Genomic DNA, 17,023 nt, shown 5'->3' with positions numbered 1-17,023 from the left:
GTCTTCTCCCAGACACTTTTGGAGAGAAGAAGCTGCTTCAGTCCGTCTCTGTTCTTCATTCTGTCTCCGTTCTTCACATTCTGCTCTGACAAACATGTAGTGGAAAGTTTTTATCTTTCAGGGAAATCACTTGTCCAGGGTGGAGGGAGGAGAGGTGACAGAGGAAACAGGGGGGTGTGGGGGGGTGGGGGTTTCCTGTTAGAGTGCTCTGAGATCACTGGACTCCCAATAGGAACTCTTTCATCAGTAAACAGAATCCTGCAGGACCCTTCACCCCCCCTCCATGCTGCATTCCACTGTCTCCCTTCAGGATGACGTCTCTGCTGCAGGAGGAGAGTGACCTTTGATCCGTGAGCTGTTCACCTACCTCGAACACACAAACACACACACACACACACACACGCACGCTCAGTGACTTGGTGACTGACTCCAAAGGCTTCTCCATAATTAAGGCATGGATTGCCGAATCCAACAATACTCCATCCCAGATCAGTTTTTAGTGCAAATGGCTGATTTTCTTTACCAGGCACAACTTGACGTGGGATGAGTGCTTGAGGACAGTTGTAGCCAATCAGAAGGCCAACATCACAGCTCTGTAGTGGAGCAATTTCATCTGCCATGTGTTCAAGATGGGGCCACGTTTTGGCAGTTGCAGGTGTTGGAATATGATCTCGATTTGCAGGTATGAAGTCTCTTGCGTATGTTATTGGTAGGGTAATTTTCTTGTTCGAGTAAAATCCTCGTACTTGTAAGCCAGAGAGCTTGTGACAGGACACAATTTGATTTCTTGAGGACATTGTAGTGAGTTTTAGCTGAACAGGTTCACTTGTGGTATTCAGAGCTCTTGCGGTTTCTTCAAGGGTGAATGTTGTATCACTCTGTGTATCAAGGAGTGCATACACAAGGATTTCACGCTCAGTCTCACTTTCAGCTGACACCCATACAGGAATGATGGAGGATGTCTGGGTGTCTTTGACATTCTGCATAACCCTGTTCGACGTCGCTTCCCTTGGTGGTGTCACAGTGTCTGGTGTATTACCTTGGTTTTGTTGCTTTGTCTTGTCACTGCTCTTTGCCGTATTGTTTGTTGTCTCAGTTCTTTCTTCTTTAGTTCGGTTGTCATGGAGACATGTTGGATGTTTCGGTAACACTTTACTTGAAGCCCCTCTTTATAACACATTATAAGTAGTTATAAACACTAATACATGATCACAATGCTTTATAACTCACTATACAGCAGTATACAGCATAGGATTAAGGTTAGGCTTAGGGTTAGGGTTAGGGTTAGGGTTTGGTCCTGGCATTGTGATCATCGATGAATGTTTATAAGTATAGCTACACATGTTATAATGGCATTATAATGCTTTATGAATGTACTTATAATGTGTTATGCAGGGGGGCTTCAAGTAAAGTGTTACCGATGTTTCTTCTCACATGTACCACAGGTTTCTCTGTCCTCACAATCCTTTGAGCGATGGCCAGATTTGAGACAGCCAAAGCATAACTTCTTCTCTTGTGCAAACTTTAATCTTTCATGAATGCTTTCGTTTGCGAACTTCCAGCAATTCAGTAGACTGTGTCCTGACTTCTCACAGTAGACACAACTTGCATTTGCTCTTTCACTTTCATCTGACTTAGTCACCAGGACCTTTGCACTGCGGTTCCTGTGGCTTGGTATCTTTGTCCTTACATTTTCACTTGGTCTCAGCGCATGAAGAGATGTTATGGGGTTACATGCAATTTTGGCTTCACGTGAAATGAACTCCACAAATTCACTGAAGCTCGGAAAGATGTGACACTCCTCTTGCATTTCTGTGACCTTTCTGTTCCACCTTGATATGAGCCAGTCTGGAAGTTTTGTAAGCATCCTTTGGTTTTCATTGCAGTCATCAAGCACTTGAAGCCCTTTAACCTGTGACATGGCTGATCTACAGCTACGCAGAAAGTCAGCAAACTCTTGAAGTTCTTCACTGTCCTTGGAGCTTATTTTGGGCCACGCATCGAGTTTGTCTCTGAATGTCTTGGCTATGAGGAAGGGATTGCCATACCTCTCCTCTAGAACTGTCCATGATGTATTGTAAGCTGACTCAGTGCCAAGTAGAAAGTAGCCTTCTATTGCCTTCCTTGCAGCTCCACTTACATACTTCCTCAGGTAGTAAATTTTTTCTTCTGCAGGAATATTTTTTCTGTCGATCAAGGTCTGAAAGGAAATCTTCCAATCACTGTATCCGAGTGGATCCCCACTGAATACTGTAGGCTCTGGAACAGGTAGACGACTTGCACTCAGAGTTTCTGCAAATGCTTTGACAAGGTCTGCTGCTTTTACTTCTTCAAGAGGTACACCTGTTTGTAGTGAGGAGTAACGTTTGATGGGTAGGTCACTGTTTTCAGACTTGACTTCATTTTTCATGTTAGAGCTGTGATGAAGTATGTCATGTATTTCTTCATCTGAACATTCACTTTGCTCATATACTCTTTGTCTTGCTTTTGCTGCATTTAGCTTTTTGACTGTTTCAAGTCGCTCTACTTCTCTGCGCTTAGCTTCTAGCTCTCTTTTTCTTTGTGCGATTTCTGCTTCTTGTCTTTCAATTTCCTTGATGTGACTTTCTTGTTCCAGAAGAACTTGTAAGGCAGCTTCATTTGCAGCAACTTCAGCAGCTGCATCTTGTCTTTTCGCAGAGTACATGCTGGAGTGTCTGGATGAACGCTTTGAATGAATAGAGAGCTTAGTGTGGTGTGACTTGACACTTGACTTGTCTGAGGCTGCTGACTTAAATACAGACTCAGTGTCCTTGCATATGTCTTCACTCCTATGACTTTCCATTTCCTTTGTTTTCACACATATTATTGCAGTTTCACAGATTTTCCTTGTAACTGCCTCACATGTGTCGATCCTACGCCTTGTGTCATTGTCTGGAGATTCAATGCGTCTCAGCTCATCATAAGCAGCATTTACATTTTTTGCAGCATTTGTAACCTCTGTGATGTGTTCTTGCAGCAGATCCTTGGAGCATTGACCATCTATAGCTGTTTTGGCATCTTTGGTGACAGCCTTCCATTTCTCATAGCTCTTACTGAAACGATTTGCAACTTTACTTATTTGCTCCTCATACAGCTCTTGGCCCTTCTCCGTCAGCTTCCGGACTCTTTGGCTCTTACGTGGCTCTTGTGAGGTAGTTGGGATGTCATCTGCTGTGCCTTCAGCTGGTTGTGGCTGCTTATCTGCGCCGACTTGTTCATCATCACAAACTTCTATGACTTCTCACACTTTGTTTTGGTTTATCTTATTTCACTTTAAATGTAGGAATTAATGTGGCAACTTAATGTTTGGCAAATGTTATTAGGACTTACTATTGTAACTTAAAGTTATGCAAGTTAACTGAAACTTATTACCTATTCTTCACATGTAACTTAAAGCATGAACTTAAATTCCCACAGCAAAGTTGAAAACAATCATTGAATGTCTCAAACAAACCAGTAAAACTTCTGCTATTACTGAGGATCACTTAATATGTACAGTATGCAAGTTGCTTAACAGCAATAAAACATGGACCTTGTGAATATCAATCACCTTGAACACAAAAAATGTAAATAAGCACTCAAATCAAGTCTTTTTCTTTTCTAAATATGAACAAAGATGTCTTCTTTCAAGCAATAGTCTCTTTCAAACTTGTCTTACTCTTATGAAATAAACTTAATGAGTCCTCTGTTTAGCAACTTTCATTTTGATGAACCTGGCCTTTCAGCGATTGTTGCTTCCTTGGTGATGAGCATCATGGCACGGAAGATGGCGGGTGGAGGCGCTGTCATCTCTCTCATCCCTGGCACGCCCTGCACTCGTCCACCCATGCGGTGCAGAGGAGTTCTCACTGTCGCTCCCTCACGGACTGATCACAGGCACGAGTAGTGTAAAAAACAGGGTTTATTGACTCCACAACCCGTGAGAACTAGTGACAAGGAAACACAATGAAATACATATTAACACACACTCTTTGCAACAATCAAATGAAATAAACTACACAAAAGTAAGACAAACCTCGTGAGCTGCCATCCACGAGGGGCTAAAACTTCTTGTATTTGTCTTGTTGCTTCTTTTATCTTCAGTTTCTTGGCTTACAAACTTATTATTTGAACATGTTTCCCTCTTTTGACATGCAAAAACACTGCTGGTGTTGCAGCGCAGCGGAGCTGAGTGCGCTGTTAATTAAGGTCGGGTGGAACCCAACACCTGAACAAAGTTCCGGTCTATTTCACCACTAGATGGCACAACCATAGATATATAGAGAAACACTAGATTGGCTCATGCGCGCTGTAACCCAATGGGGACTAACGTCGTCACATGGCGGCCATCTTGGTACAGGGCCGCTCACTCACTCATCACATTAATGTCAATTGAGCGTCAACTTTGAAATAGCTATAGATTGCTCAATTTTCAATCGATTTTCAAACGACTTGGTTTGTTTTAAACGTCAGACATGTAGGCATTTAACTGCATGCAAAAAGAAAAGTTGTGATATTAAAATGTAGTCTGCATCATAGCAACGTAACGTTAGTAATAAATCAAACTGTCTGTAAATCCATGAAGAATTCAGTGAGTTGAGTATTTTAATTAGTGTAAATCCCTCACCTTCCCTTAGATTACACAGAGCGCCCCAGAGTGGTCCACTGTCCTAAGATGGCCGCCAGTGAACGACGTTGCTGACTCCGCCTTAAGGCATCTAGTTTTTATATGATATCTATGGGCACAACAACAAAAGATATTAAACAAATAAAAATAAAGCCTAAATATGTGAGTCTGTTACAGTGAAACTGAAATGTACAAACAAAAACAGAAACACATAAATCAGACTGATACAGTATAAAGTTGCATCAACATTAACGCAAATCACACTTGGATAGCCCCAAAGTCCCAAATCCACCAGGAAAAGACAAAAATAAAAACAGAATGGAAGTCAGAAACACTGCACACAGACTACAACATTCCAATACAGATTCTTACTTCAATAACATGTTTACTTACTTATTTTGCCACTCAAAGGCCTTGAAACAAACGGCAGTCTGAGGAAAAGGATTAGCTTTCTGCTGCTAATATCAGAACTTCCTGTCAAAGCACCACAGCTGAAACAATGTTGCCCCCTAGAGGCCTGGCGACTCAGTTAAATAAATGACAGGTTACAATACACTCCCCGCCTGGCATTATTTTAAAAATGCCACATAAACTACTTTACAACGCATATTTACACTAGTCTCCAGGAGATAACAGAAGGATACACTCTGAGATAGGTCTGGAGAAAATCTGTGAGGTCTTGTGACGAGTAACTTTGACCTCCACTTTTCTGACAACTCCATCTTTGCTTGGGAGAGCCTTTACAATGACTCCCATTGGCTATGCATTCCTCTTTAGTTGTTTGTCCTTTAAAAGAACAATGTCCCCTTTCTTCATGCTTGGCCTGGTTGTCTGCCATTTTTGACGACTCTGCAACATGTTGAGGTATTCTTTTTGCCATCGGGACTAGAATGTGTCTGCAAGAACTTGAACCCTCTTCCACTGGTATTTAAACATGTCTGACTTGTGGAAGTCGCCAGGGGGAGGTGAAACTGCACCAACTTTTTGAGTGAGAATTGCTGAAGGGGTTAGGATCAGAGGAGCTTCAGGGTCAGATGAGACTGGCACTAATGGTCTTGCATTAATAATAGCTGTAACTTCAGCCATCAGTGTTGTTAGGACCTCGTGAGTGAGCTTCGAGTGTTCCACTCGTCATTGAGTCAAGGATGCGCCGTGCAATGCCAATCATACGCTCCCATGTGTCTGATTGCAGTGAATCGGCGAAGTGCGTTGATGAAACTAGAAGAACTCATAGTTTCGATAACTTCAATGTGAACAGCTCGCGTGGACATGCAAGTAAACAGAACTGCCCATCTTTTACTGTTGGCTTGCCCTCCTTTTGTGCGTCGTGCAATGACCTCCCATGGGCCAAAAACGTCCAGGCCAACATAAGAGAATGGTGGATCTGTCTGTAAGCGTTCAGCAGGCAAGTCTGCCATGATTTGCTGCTCCACTCTTCCTCTTAGTCTCCTACAAGTCACACATTTGTGAATGATGCTGCAGATAGATCTTTTAGCTCCCACTATCCACAAACCACTTGCTCTCACAGCTCCCTCAGTGAAGTGTCTTCCTTGATGCTTTACTGCTTCATGATGATGACGGATCAGAAGAGTAGCAATATGATGCTTGCCTGGGATCACAACTGGGTTGGCTTCTTTGCTGGACAACTTTGACTCTGCAAGGCGTCCTCCTACGTGCAGTAGGCCACTGTCATCGATCACTGGGGATAGCTTGTAAACGGAGCTGTTGGATGGCAGGTTACGTTTTGACATGATACATTTGATTTCTTCTGCATACACCTCATGCTGGACACATCTAATCACTGTGAATTCTGCTTGAGTTAAGGCTTCACATGTGAGACTTGAGTTGCAGAGGTGCCAGCTGGCACAACTGCTGTCACCTTTAGATTTGGTGAAGGTGTGCACAACATGGCGAAGGTGAGCCGCTGCTTTAATGAGGGAAGTCCATTTTGAAAAACGTTGGAAGCTTGCTGAACCCAGATGACCCGAAGACACTGTGGTGGCGAGCACTGTTGCATTTGAGCGAATTTCAACATCTGAATCTGGGTTAACAAGTTCAAATGGGCCTTCCTCGGAAGCCATGCTCTTGCTCTGCAGGAGAAATGCTGGACCAGACAGCCATGTAGTATTGGTGAGCTCCTCTGCTGCTACAGACCGAGAACCATGATCAGCAGGGTTATGCACTGTTGGGACATATTTCCACTGCTCTGGCAGAGAGGATTGTTTGATCCTCTGTACACGATTGTTCACATATGTGTGGAATCTTCTTTGGCGGTTGTTTATGTATCCTAACACCACTTTGCTGTCAGTGTAGAATGTAGTTCTGTCTATTTTCAGGTCAAGTTCATCTTTGAGGAGCTCTGACAACTCCACAGCAAGCACAGCAGCACAGAGCTCTAGTCTGGGAATGGTGAGGTCTGGTACTGGAGCCAGTTTGGCCTTACCCATGATGACGCCAACTTCGTTGTGTTCATCTCAGTGTGTGACTTTCAGGTAGGCAGCTGCAGCTATTGCTTTGTAGGAGGCGTCTGAAAACACACACAGCTCAATGGATTTTGCTTGGGAGATGGAGAAAGAAACATATGTGCGTGGAATATGTAGTGTCTAAAGGTGATGAAGAGAATCTTGCCACCTTTTCCACTCATCATACATGCTCTGAGGTAGTGGGCTGTCCCACTCCTGGTCACTCTTCGTTAGCTCTCGAAGAATAAGCCATCCTTTGATAGTTACAGGGGCAAGAAAACCGAGAGGGTCAAATAGACTGTTCACTACTGAAAGCACACCACGACGGGTGAAAGGCTTCTGGCTCTGTGGAACATGAAAGGTGAATGTGTCAGATGCGGTATTCCAACTCACCCCCAAGCTGCACTGGACAGGAAGCTCGACTGAAGAGAGTTCCACGTCTTTGATTTCCCTGGCCCTGTCTTCTGGGGGAAAAGCATTTATCACATCCACACTGTTAGAGGTGATCTTATGAAGACGCAGATTAGAGAGTGCAAGCATCTCTTGTGCTCTCTGTAAGACATCCACAGCCTCAGCCACTGTTGGAAATGATTTCAGCGCATCGTCAACATAGAAGTCTCGTTCTATGAAGTGTCGTGCATCACTGCCACATTCCTGTTCTGCCTCCTTTGCTGCCATCCTCAGGCCAAAGATCGCCACTGCTGGAGAGGGTCTGTTTCCAAAGACATGGACTCTCATGCGGTAGTCTACCACATCTTTGCTGAGATCATTGTTTTCATACCAGAGAAAACGAAGAAAATCTCTGTGGTCTTCCTGAACAACAAAGGAGTAGAACATTTGCTCTATGTCGGCTGTGACTGCAATGGGTTCCTTCCTAAAACGGAGCAGCACACCCAAAAGGGTGTTGTTTAAGTCAGGCCCAGAAAGCAGCACGTCATTGAGAGACACTCCGTCAAACTGTGCACTTGAGTCAAACACCACTCGAATTTTGCCTGGCTTCTGTGGGTGATAGACTCCAAAGGTAGGCAAATACCATCTCTCTTTATCCTTATCACAAGGTGGGGCAAGCTCAGCATGTTTGTTATCCAGCATTTTCTGCATGAAGTCCACAAAGTGCTCTTTCATTTCAACTTTTTTGTCAAGCATTCGGCGAAGAGACATGAGCCGCTTATAGGCATAAGATCTGTTGTCTAGGAGTCGACGCCTGGGACTTCGGAATGGCAAAGGGGCAACCCAGCTGTTAGTTTCATCTTTGAAGACTTCTTCCATCTTCTTTAGAAAGAGCAAATCATCAACAGATGGTGCAAGCTGGTTGTCAGTTGGAGTGCAGCGGAAAACAGTTTCTCCTAACTCCTCAGCAGTGAGCTTTGAGCATGGTTTTACAGGTTGCAGTTGATGAGGAGTGACTTTTGAAGAACTCATCAGACTGAAGTTCTCTTTCACACTGAGGCGGCTATCACAAGGAGTGAAAAAACTGGGGTGGCCATTATCCAACACATGAGCTCACTTCAGTAGGCTTGTGAACACTGCCAAGGCACACATCGCCAATGATAACCCAGCCCAGGTCAAGCTTCTGTGTGTATGGGTCATTGTGTCTGCCGCTACATTGTTTTCTCACCTTGTGAGCTCTCAAAAGGTTCCTTCCAATGAGCAGAAGGATCTGGTTCAAGGTGCGGTATCTCAGCTGCTATTGAACTCAGATGTTGGTGATGTTGTGCAGCTTCAGGGGTAGGTATTTCCTCCCTGTTGTTGGGGATGGCATTACATTCAATGAGTGTAGGGAGAGGAAAACTTGTTTTTCCATCTGCAGACTCCACTATGTAGCCACAGGCTCTTTTACCTGAAGTTTCTGTTATGCCAGCACAGGTTTTCAGGGTGTAAGGTTCTGTTGTGCCTTGAATGTTAAACATGTCAAAAAACTCAGTCTTTGCAAGTGACAGATTACTTTGGTCATCTATAATCGCATACATCTTTCTCTTATCGTGTGGATGACCTTCAGGATAGACATGCACCAGGCAAATCTTGGAGTAAATAAATGACAGGTTACAATACATTTGTTGTAGCTGACAGAGATTCTCACCTGATCAACTCTCTTCACATCTTCTTCAGACACTTTTGGAGAGAAGAAGCTGCTCTCCGTCCCTCCTCAGTCCTTCTGTATATCTCTGCTTGATGTGAGGACGCCGTCTCACCCTGACAACTCCCAGTCCAAGAGTCCAAGTCCACGTAGTTCAGCTCTGACACGCCCTCAGAACGTCACAGTCCATCTGAACCAGTGTTGCCAACTTAGCGACTTTGTCACTATATTTAGCGAGTTTTCAGACCCCTCTAGCGACTTTTTTTTAAAAAAAGCGACTAGCGACAAATTTAGTGACTTTTTCTGGTGCTCTGGAGACGTGACAGGACGTCTCGTTGCTGTCCTCAATGGGCAGCGGGTGCTGCCGTGAGCCCCTCCCCCATCCCAAAGCGCTCCCTACTGCAGTCACAGCAGAGAGACCCACACCGCTCCGCCTCCATTCTTCAAATGAATCGCGTGTGCGCAAATCTGCCGCTGCTCCCGTCCTGGGTCACAGAGCAGGATGGACATGTTAAATGTTTCTTCACTGTCACACTTTTGTCAGTTCATTTGTAGTTCTAAACATATTTAGGGTGTTTATAGCTCACTTTTTGCTCTTCCCACAACGTTATTCCTCTCTCCTACAGCGTCCATTACAATTACATGCAAATTGCCAATTATGCAAATTAGGTGATGGCATCATCTAGCGACTTCTAGCGACTTTTAGGACAGCCAATAGCGACTTTCCTTACTGGGGAGTTGGCAACACTGATCTGAACTAAGGCCAGGCAACGTGATCTGTATGGCAGCACTCCTCAACAAATCAATGATTGATGGACTTCCTGTGAAATATTAATGCAAAATTACTAGATTGAGTTGTTTATGCGAAGATTGCTAAGATGGAACTACTTACTAAACATGGCATCTGGGCGTAGTGATTTCAAAAGAAAAAGTAGGTCCCAGTATTTGCTTCAGTGTCGTAACGCTACAATATTATTTGCTGGTGTTCCACAGCGTAGTGAATGTGCGGATTATAACGTGCCCACCAAAGTGTTTTGGGGTTGTTGGATTTTGTATTTGATGAGTTTGACGAGGGGGAACAAAAATACCATCCACTTCCATTGTGTCCGTCCCGAAAACCTTCCCCGACTCACCTCTGGATAAACAACAGCTCACCCTAAAAAAAAAAAAAGTAAGTATGCTGTTCAAAATGACCAAGGAATTGCGCTAAATGGGCCAATTTGCCAAAATGTTGAAGTATCCCTTGAAAAGATAAATGTGATACTTTGAGTATTTTCGCAGATTATTACTTTTGCTGTTACTTTTTACTTTACTGTTAGATTTATGAAGTTTGTTAACTTTATGGCAAAAGTTGTTGAAATTGTGAGATGTTTTCCTGGTGTCTAACTGAATTGAGAAATGTTTATCTGAACTGAAGTGACTAATTGAAAAGAATTTGAATGCATGTTTTGTGTTTTTGTGTGTGCCTCTGGAGGTCCTCATTTAGCCTCTATGTGGGCCCCATTAGGGGACTGTGATTGTGGACAGTGTTTAAACTGGAACCATGTCAGTCCTCTGTGAAGCCTCTCCCTCCAGATTGGGCCCCTCCCTGGTTGGGTCCCTCAGTAATTGAGTGAGTCATTGTGGGCTCTGTTTCAGGGGCTCATTGGAAAGGTGTGTTTACTCCCTGTAAATTCTTTGATAAACTCTGAGCCTCTTTAACTTCATGAAACTCTAACAGTGGAATTAAAATGAGTGGTTTTAAAAACAGCCAGAACTCAGTGAACAGAGTTCCTCACTTCCTGTCTCTGCTGCACCCAGCTGTGCATGTCGACGGCGCCCTCTGTCTGCAGGCTGGATGCGGTGCTGCGTCTCCTCCACCTCCTCCACCTCCTCCATCTGCATGAAATCAATATATTTCCTCATTTATCAGAAAGATTTAGCTGCTTTTTTACAGTCCAGTAAAGGAGCAAACAAAGTCCGTCATGTCTGCATGTGTGTGCAAAACAATTCTCCATCCTGTAACATTTATATGTTCTGTTTTTCTGACAAATGTTTGAAAAATAAATCATTTAAAAGGATAATGGACAATTTTCTTGAAAAAGTCGAAGCCAAACGTCTGTTACTCACTTTTTGAAAAACACGCATGCGCCAGACCATCCTATCTGCTCTGCTGCTCCAATGAGTGCGCTTGACAGTGTGACGCAAGCGTTTCTCCAGCGTGATTGATATGTTGGAGGACCAATAGTTGAGACTCGCATCACGCCATTCATTGGCTAAAACATCGGCCATTATACCTTTTAATGAGTGAATGGAACTGAATCAGAACATTCAGATAGTTTCTCTTTGTAACAGTTTCATGAAGTCAGTCCTGATTTTAAAGAAAAATGTGAAAAGCTGGATGAAAATCAGAGTTTTGGTTCACAGTTACACTTCACACAATCAGCAAAGCTGTGGCTGCTTTGTTTTCTTCCATCCACACAATACAAGCTCTTTCTGTGATTTTCAAGTTAAAATTCAGTTTCTTTTAAACTTCTTTACAAATGCACAGTTTGTTTTGTTCATTTAAATATATTTTTCCTCTTTTCAGCCTTTATGCAGCTAAAATGAATGAATGATTTTTTAAAGAAATAAAGGAGTGAATAAAATAATTATTAATAAATTGATATATAAGAGTCTTCGAGAAATTCCGTTCCACTGAGAGTCATCAGGTTTCCAGAAGTGTAAAGTTCTCCCTTTTCCCAGCTGTCCCTGAACGTACCATAAACTTTCCTGAAGTGAATGAAGCTGAGTGAGAACACCTGGACAGCTGCAGGTGGAAGAAGAAGTAGTTCCATCAGACAGCGGCAGGAGAGCAGCTGGTAAATGATGCTGAGCAGAAACAGAAGCAGGAGGATCTGGATCCTGAACCTGGATCCAACCAGGAGAACTGGTCCTCTGACACCAGCTCTGGGAACTATGGGGGACCAGTTTGTTTGGATCAGTCCAGCAACACAAACAGATATGAGGGTGAACAGGTGAAAGGCTGAACTGTCTGACATTCATCACATGTGGTTAGAATTTCAAAGTAAAGTGGAGGTTTAGTCTGAAACAAGAGTTTCCTCCACCCGCAGGTCAACTGGTGGAGAAAGAGACTGAAAGTAGAACCAAGAGACAAAGTTCCTGCAGGACTGTTCCACTACTGTTCCATTAGTGTCAACGGAGTGGAGAACATCTGTCCTTTCATTTGAAAATGTGGAGAATCATTCAGATTGTGATGTGTGTTAAAGGGTGGAAGGGATCAGGAGGAAGCAGCCTGGAGAACCCAGAACCTTCACAGCGCCTGCAGTGAAGGATCAGCAAGAGAGGAACCAGAGCTGCAGCAGGAGGAGGAACCTTTCTTCTTCTTGGTTGTGTTAAAGCGCCCAGCCTGGAGGTGCAGCTCTGTTTCTGCTGAGTGACTCCCACATGTTTGTGCACATAAGACAATGTGCACGTGATTTGATGCACGTGCATCCACACTGTAGGTTATCTATGTGGTGTTTTACCAACAAGAACGTAACTCAGTGGCTTTATTGACAGCAGAAGTTGGGACTTCATTAAGTTGATTTGATGGTGCAGGTATTATTTACTGCTGTTACTCTGCAATGTTTGCTTTTTGTTCTGTGTACAACACGCATTTGATTTTATGCATGATTGTGCAAGAGCACTACACTTACACTGCAGTTGTACAGTTTCAATCACATTCACCCATTCACACAAGACATCAGTGGAGGCATCTTCCATGCAAGGCGCTCAGTCCACCCCCTGGGAGCAGTTTGGGGTTCAGTGGAACATCAAGAAAAATCTCAGACCTGCTGTATGACTACAAAAGTTAGCATTTTCTTCTTCTCTTCCTTGGTTGTGTGAAAGCACCCAGCCTTGAGGTGCAGGGGGTTTCTGTTGTTACTCTCCATCAGTGGTCCCTTGCTCTCTCAGGGAATGTTGGGAACCATAGTTATACAAGGTTTGTCCGCAGTTTTCAATCTTACAGATTAAGATACACATATGAAGCTCTTCATACACACTGGCAAATGGTTCTACGTCAACAATGCCTCCATTATGTTAAAGTTGCATCACTTCCTCTGTTCCCGGTCACATGTTCATGTTGTTTCATCCACTGAGACCAAAAACATCCCCGTTCAGACTGTGACTGGGATTCAGCAGCTCTGATGGTGTATCTGAACACCAGACCTGGTCCTGCAGAGCAGCTTCAGCCTGTTCCTCCTCCCCCAGGTCCAGAACTGAAGTCAGCTCCACTCTCCCAGTGAAGAAGTTGCTTGTTAGCTTGAACTCATCCTGCTGCACGTCTGCAATCATGAACTTTTCTGGACTCAGCCATGTCCTCTTGAAAAGATTTTAAAATGATCTTTCAAAAGTTGCACAAACAGTATCTGATGGAGACTGGACAACAAGACTTCCTCTTTCACTCTTGTGGAGTGATGTCCAGTCTGGAAGAGACATTAGTGTGCTGCTCTTCATACTTATATAATTAAAATGATCAGTTTCAACATTCATCACAATCACGGTACCATCAGGACCAGTTCTTTAAGAAATCTTTACCGACATTAAGAATGATAAGCTTTCACCAGTTTAGACTGTTGACTGTAGACAGCAGGAAGTGTGGCTTCAAATCAAGTGTTTCAGAAACAGCATGCTCTATCATGACACACAGTATGAGACCAATTCAGAGAATTCATGGTGGAGCTGCTTCATCTCACAGCAGGGCTTATTCTGCTTCTGTCCAGTGGGCTAACACTGTTCCATGGATCAAATAAGGACTAAACAGAAAAAAATAAGACATAGTGGAAAGGGCAGAGTAGGGGGGGAAAAAAAAAAACTTGAATAATGTAACATCTTCAATACACACAGGTCATTTGAACCAGACGAAATCTGTCAGCCACCATCAACCAGGAAAATGCCACAGTCAGTGCCATATTGTTGTCCTGGAAAATCCTGTAATGTCCAAGAAAGTAGCTACTGATGTCAATTTGACACACCAATGGAGGAGAAAAAAAACTTCTAATCATGACATGTTCCTTCAGATGACCAGATAACCAGTTGTGCAAGAAATACTAAATTCATTTACTTCAGCAGAAGAACTACACTGTCAACAGACTCGACTGTGAAAAACTGAGGAGCAAATGCGAAAAACTAGATACTTTTGTACTTAAGCTTTCAGCACAACATATACAAGTAAAATATCACTGTCCTTTTCCGTATTTTACGACAACTGATTAAATTTGAGCTGTTTTGAACTACTTTATAAGCTACAGCAAAGCATCATGATGAACCAAATGTGTCTAAAACCTTCATGAACTGAGAGGAGAACATAACGCTGTCCATGGTGCTGAAGTCTTAACTCAGGACAGTTTTACCAGGTACATCAGACTTCAGACCTCTTCACCTTATTTGTCCCCTGAAGGGCAATTTAGTTTGCAGCAGACAACATAAAAGTCACATTAAAAAGACAAATATTGTGTGAAAAAGACGTGCACACAGGTGCAGATGTGCACGCACTCATATACACTTCAGTGTTGTTTTTGTTAATGACGACGACAACAAAAATATTTCGTCAACGCCCCTTTTTTCCGTGAGTAAAACGAGACGTGACGAGCTAAAAATACCTTTTTAAAGACGGAAATGTCGAGGAGACGTAACTGTTGTTTTCGTTAACGAGACGAGACGAAAATATCAATATTTTGACTATCAAAATAATTTAAAACTAATGTGATTCCCCCAGCTTGTTCACACAGATCGGCTGCTTTACTCTGAAAATATCAGCAATTAACGAGCTGCTTCCTGTTCTTGTTTGACCACGCCCATTACCAGTGATTTATGGATGTACTTTAATCATAATCCAGCAAAAAATTTAACATAAAACAGACTGCCTCATAGTGGGAGACAGAGGATCTAATCCAACTGTTTGTTCTTAATGTGAAACTGCAACAGGAGCACACCATTGATTGATGTTTTTTTTTTTTCATTTTTTCCCGAAGTACCTAATAAATCTTTACTTTTTCTTTTTTTATTATTATTTTCACTTTTGTTTAAAATTTGTAAAGAGAAAATCCAGGTAAGGAATATTTACAAAGTTTATCAAAATCAAGGTGTGTTTGTCATTTCAGTTTTGAAGACTTCCAAGTGTTTCATACCATCAAGTGTACCCAAGGAATTCATTTTGTCTTTTTCAGTTGTTTAAATGGTAGCATTTTCCCAATAACCGTCTTAATATTGGTTTTATAGCTTCTCCAAAAGTGATAACAGGCAGTTACTCTTCCCATTTCAAATCAGTAACATAGAAACAGAACAGACCAGTTTTAATAAAAGATCGCAGCCTTTATATCAGCATGGACATTATAAAAATAGCTAAAAAGTAGAAAAACTCCTATTAGTCCTCTCATTACGTCTGGCAGAGCTCATATGAGCAGCTCACTGCATTACTGAGGTTGAAAAGTATCAAACTAGTCCGGTTTATTTAATGTTTGAAGGCATCAATGTGTTATGTTGGTTTTGTGCCATATAAGTATATTTTATTATGTTTGTTTGGTTTACAATTTTCTGTCTGCCATTTTTCTCATGCATTGTTTAAACCTTTTTTTAAATGACTAAAACTGGACGAAAACACGTTTGCTTTTCGTCGAGTAAAACTAGACTGAAACTATCAAGAGTAGGAATGACTAAAATGTGACTTATAAAACTTATAAACATCAACTAAATCGAAATAGGCTGCCAAAAACAACACTGATACACTTGTGTGGTGAGCAAAAGTGCTGTCCATGGTGCTGAAGCATCAACTTCATGCAGTTAACAGGTACATTGTGTGAAAGACTAGAACATAAATTGATACACACACACACACACACACACACACACACACACACACACACACACACCATGTACCCACAAACACATGCACACACACAGTTTACTTTTAGCTACATGTTGATTTCAAGTGTTGGAGACGTTTTTGGTGAGACAGAGCCAAAGATGAGGAGTCAAGATGTTGATGTTGCACAAGGTTTTATCTTAGGATTGCAAAAGATGCAGACAAGTCAGCTCAACCCAGTTTATCGACAATAGCCACCAGAACACCATGTGTTGCTATACAGATGTGGGTCCTCTCAACTCAAGTCAAGGCAATGTGTCCTTCTCACAGTGTTCCGTGGAACGTTAAGTCAAATTATTCTAATCGTGGTTTTCCATCTGGACCTGGTCCAAAATAATCTCGGCATGAAAGCATACAGTCAATAAAGTTTGCACAAATCTAAAATAAAGCATTTTTTTTATGAATGTGTAGCATCTTCAGGATAATCTGCTCCACATTTTAGAATTGTTGGTATTGAGGTTTGAGACCTGGACCTGGTCCACTGTCTGTTCATATTTGCTTTTGAAGCACAACAAAACACCTTTAATAGGCATTACATTAAAGAGAAGTGATCAATAAATATGTTTAGGGTCATGTTGCTGTCAGCAAGGGAAGTAGATGTTATATTTATGCTTATGTAACCCAAGGTTATTTAGATGTGGTCAGAATGTCAAGGAAGCAACGAAACGACTCATTTCGATGTTCTCCAGTCTTTTCCTCTACAAAAAAAAAAAAAAAAAAAAAAAAACCATGAGTCACCTGACTGTCTGCACTCTCCTTCTGAACATGCAAACAAAAAGAAATGTTCACCTGAGCTGTGCTGCATGCAAATTGATTGATTGATTTTATTTGTTTCATTCTTTTTTTAAAAGAAAGAAATGAAAAGGAACAGAAAGAAGTGAGACTTATGAAGTCTGCCCCTATCAACATAAAATAAATGACAATTTGTCAAGATTTGTTAACATATCACAAAAAAAAAATGCAAAATTCAA

The 17,023-nt window shown here is 42.2% G+C and overlaps 2 protein-coding genes across 2 annotated transcripts in view; both read right to left on the bottom strand.

Moving 5' to 3' along the window:
• Nucleotides 1–17,023, bottom strand: part of LOC115382176 (NACHT, LRR and PYD domains-containing protein 3-like) — a 1,518,151-nt gene that overhangs the window by 1,101,924 nt on the left and 399,204 nt on the right. Inside the window, exon 4 of the mRNA XM_030083864.1 lies at nucleotides 9,170–9,282. The gene's annotated coding sequence lies outside the window, so the exon portion shown is untranslated. The remainder of the gene's footprint in view (nucleotides 1–9,169; nucleotides 9,283–17,023) is intronic.
• Nucleotides 1–17,023, bottom strand: part of LOC115382198 (NACHT, LRR and PYD domains-containing protein 3-like) — a gene marked incomplete at its 3' end in the record, with an annotated part of 406,576 nt that overhangs the window by 37,418 nt on the left and 352,135 nt on the right. Inside the window, exon 4 of the mRNA XM_030083892.1 lies at nucleotides 15,179–15,185. Within this exon, the coding sequence (XP_029939752.1) occupies nucleotides 15,179–15,185 (7 nt within the window). The remainder of the gene's footprint in view (nucleotides 1–15,178; nucleotides 15,186–17,023) is intronic.

This window comes from Salarias fasciatus, chromosome 23 (genome assembly GCF_902148845.1).
Source record: "Salarias fasciatus chromosome 23, fSalaFa1.1, whole genome shotgun sequence".
NCBI classification, from domain to species: Eukaryota; Metazoa; Chordata; class Actinopteri; order Blenniiformes; family Blenniidae; genus Salarias; species Salarias fasciatus.
Note: the sequence above shows the minus strand (reverse complement) of the source record. Positions and strands in the feature narration are given on the sequence as shown.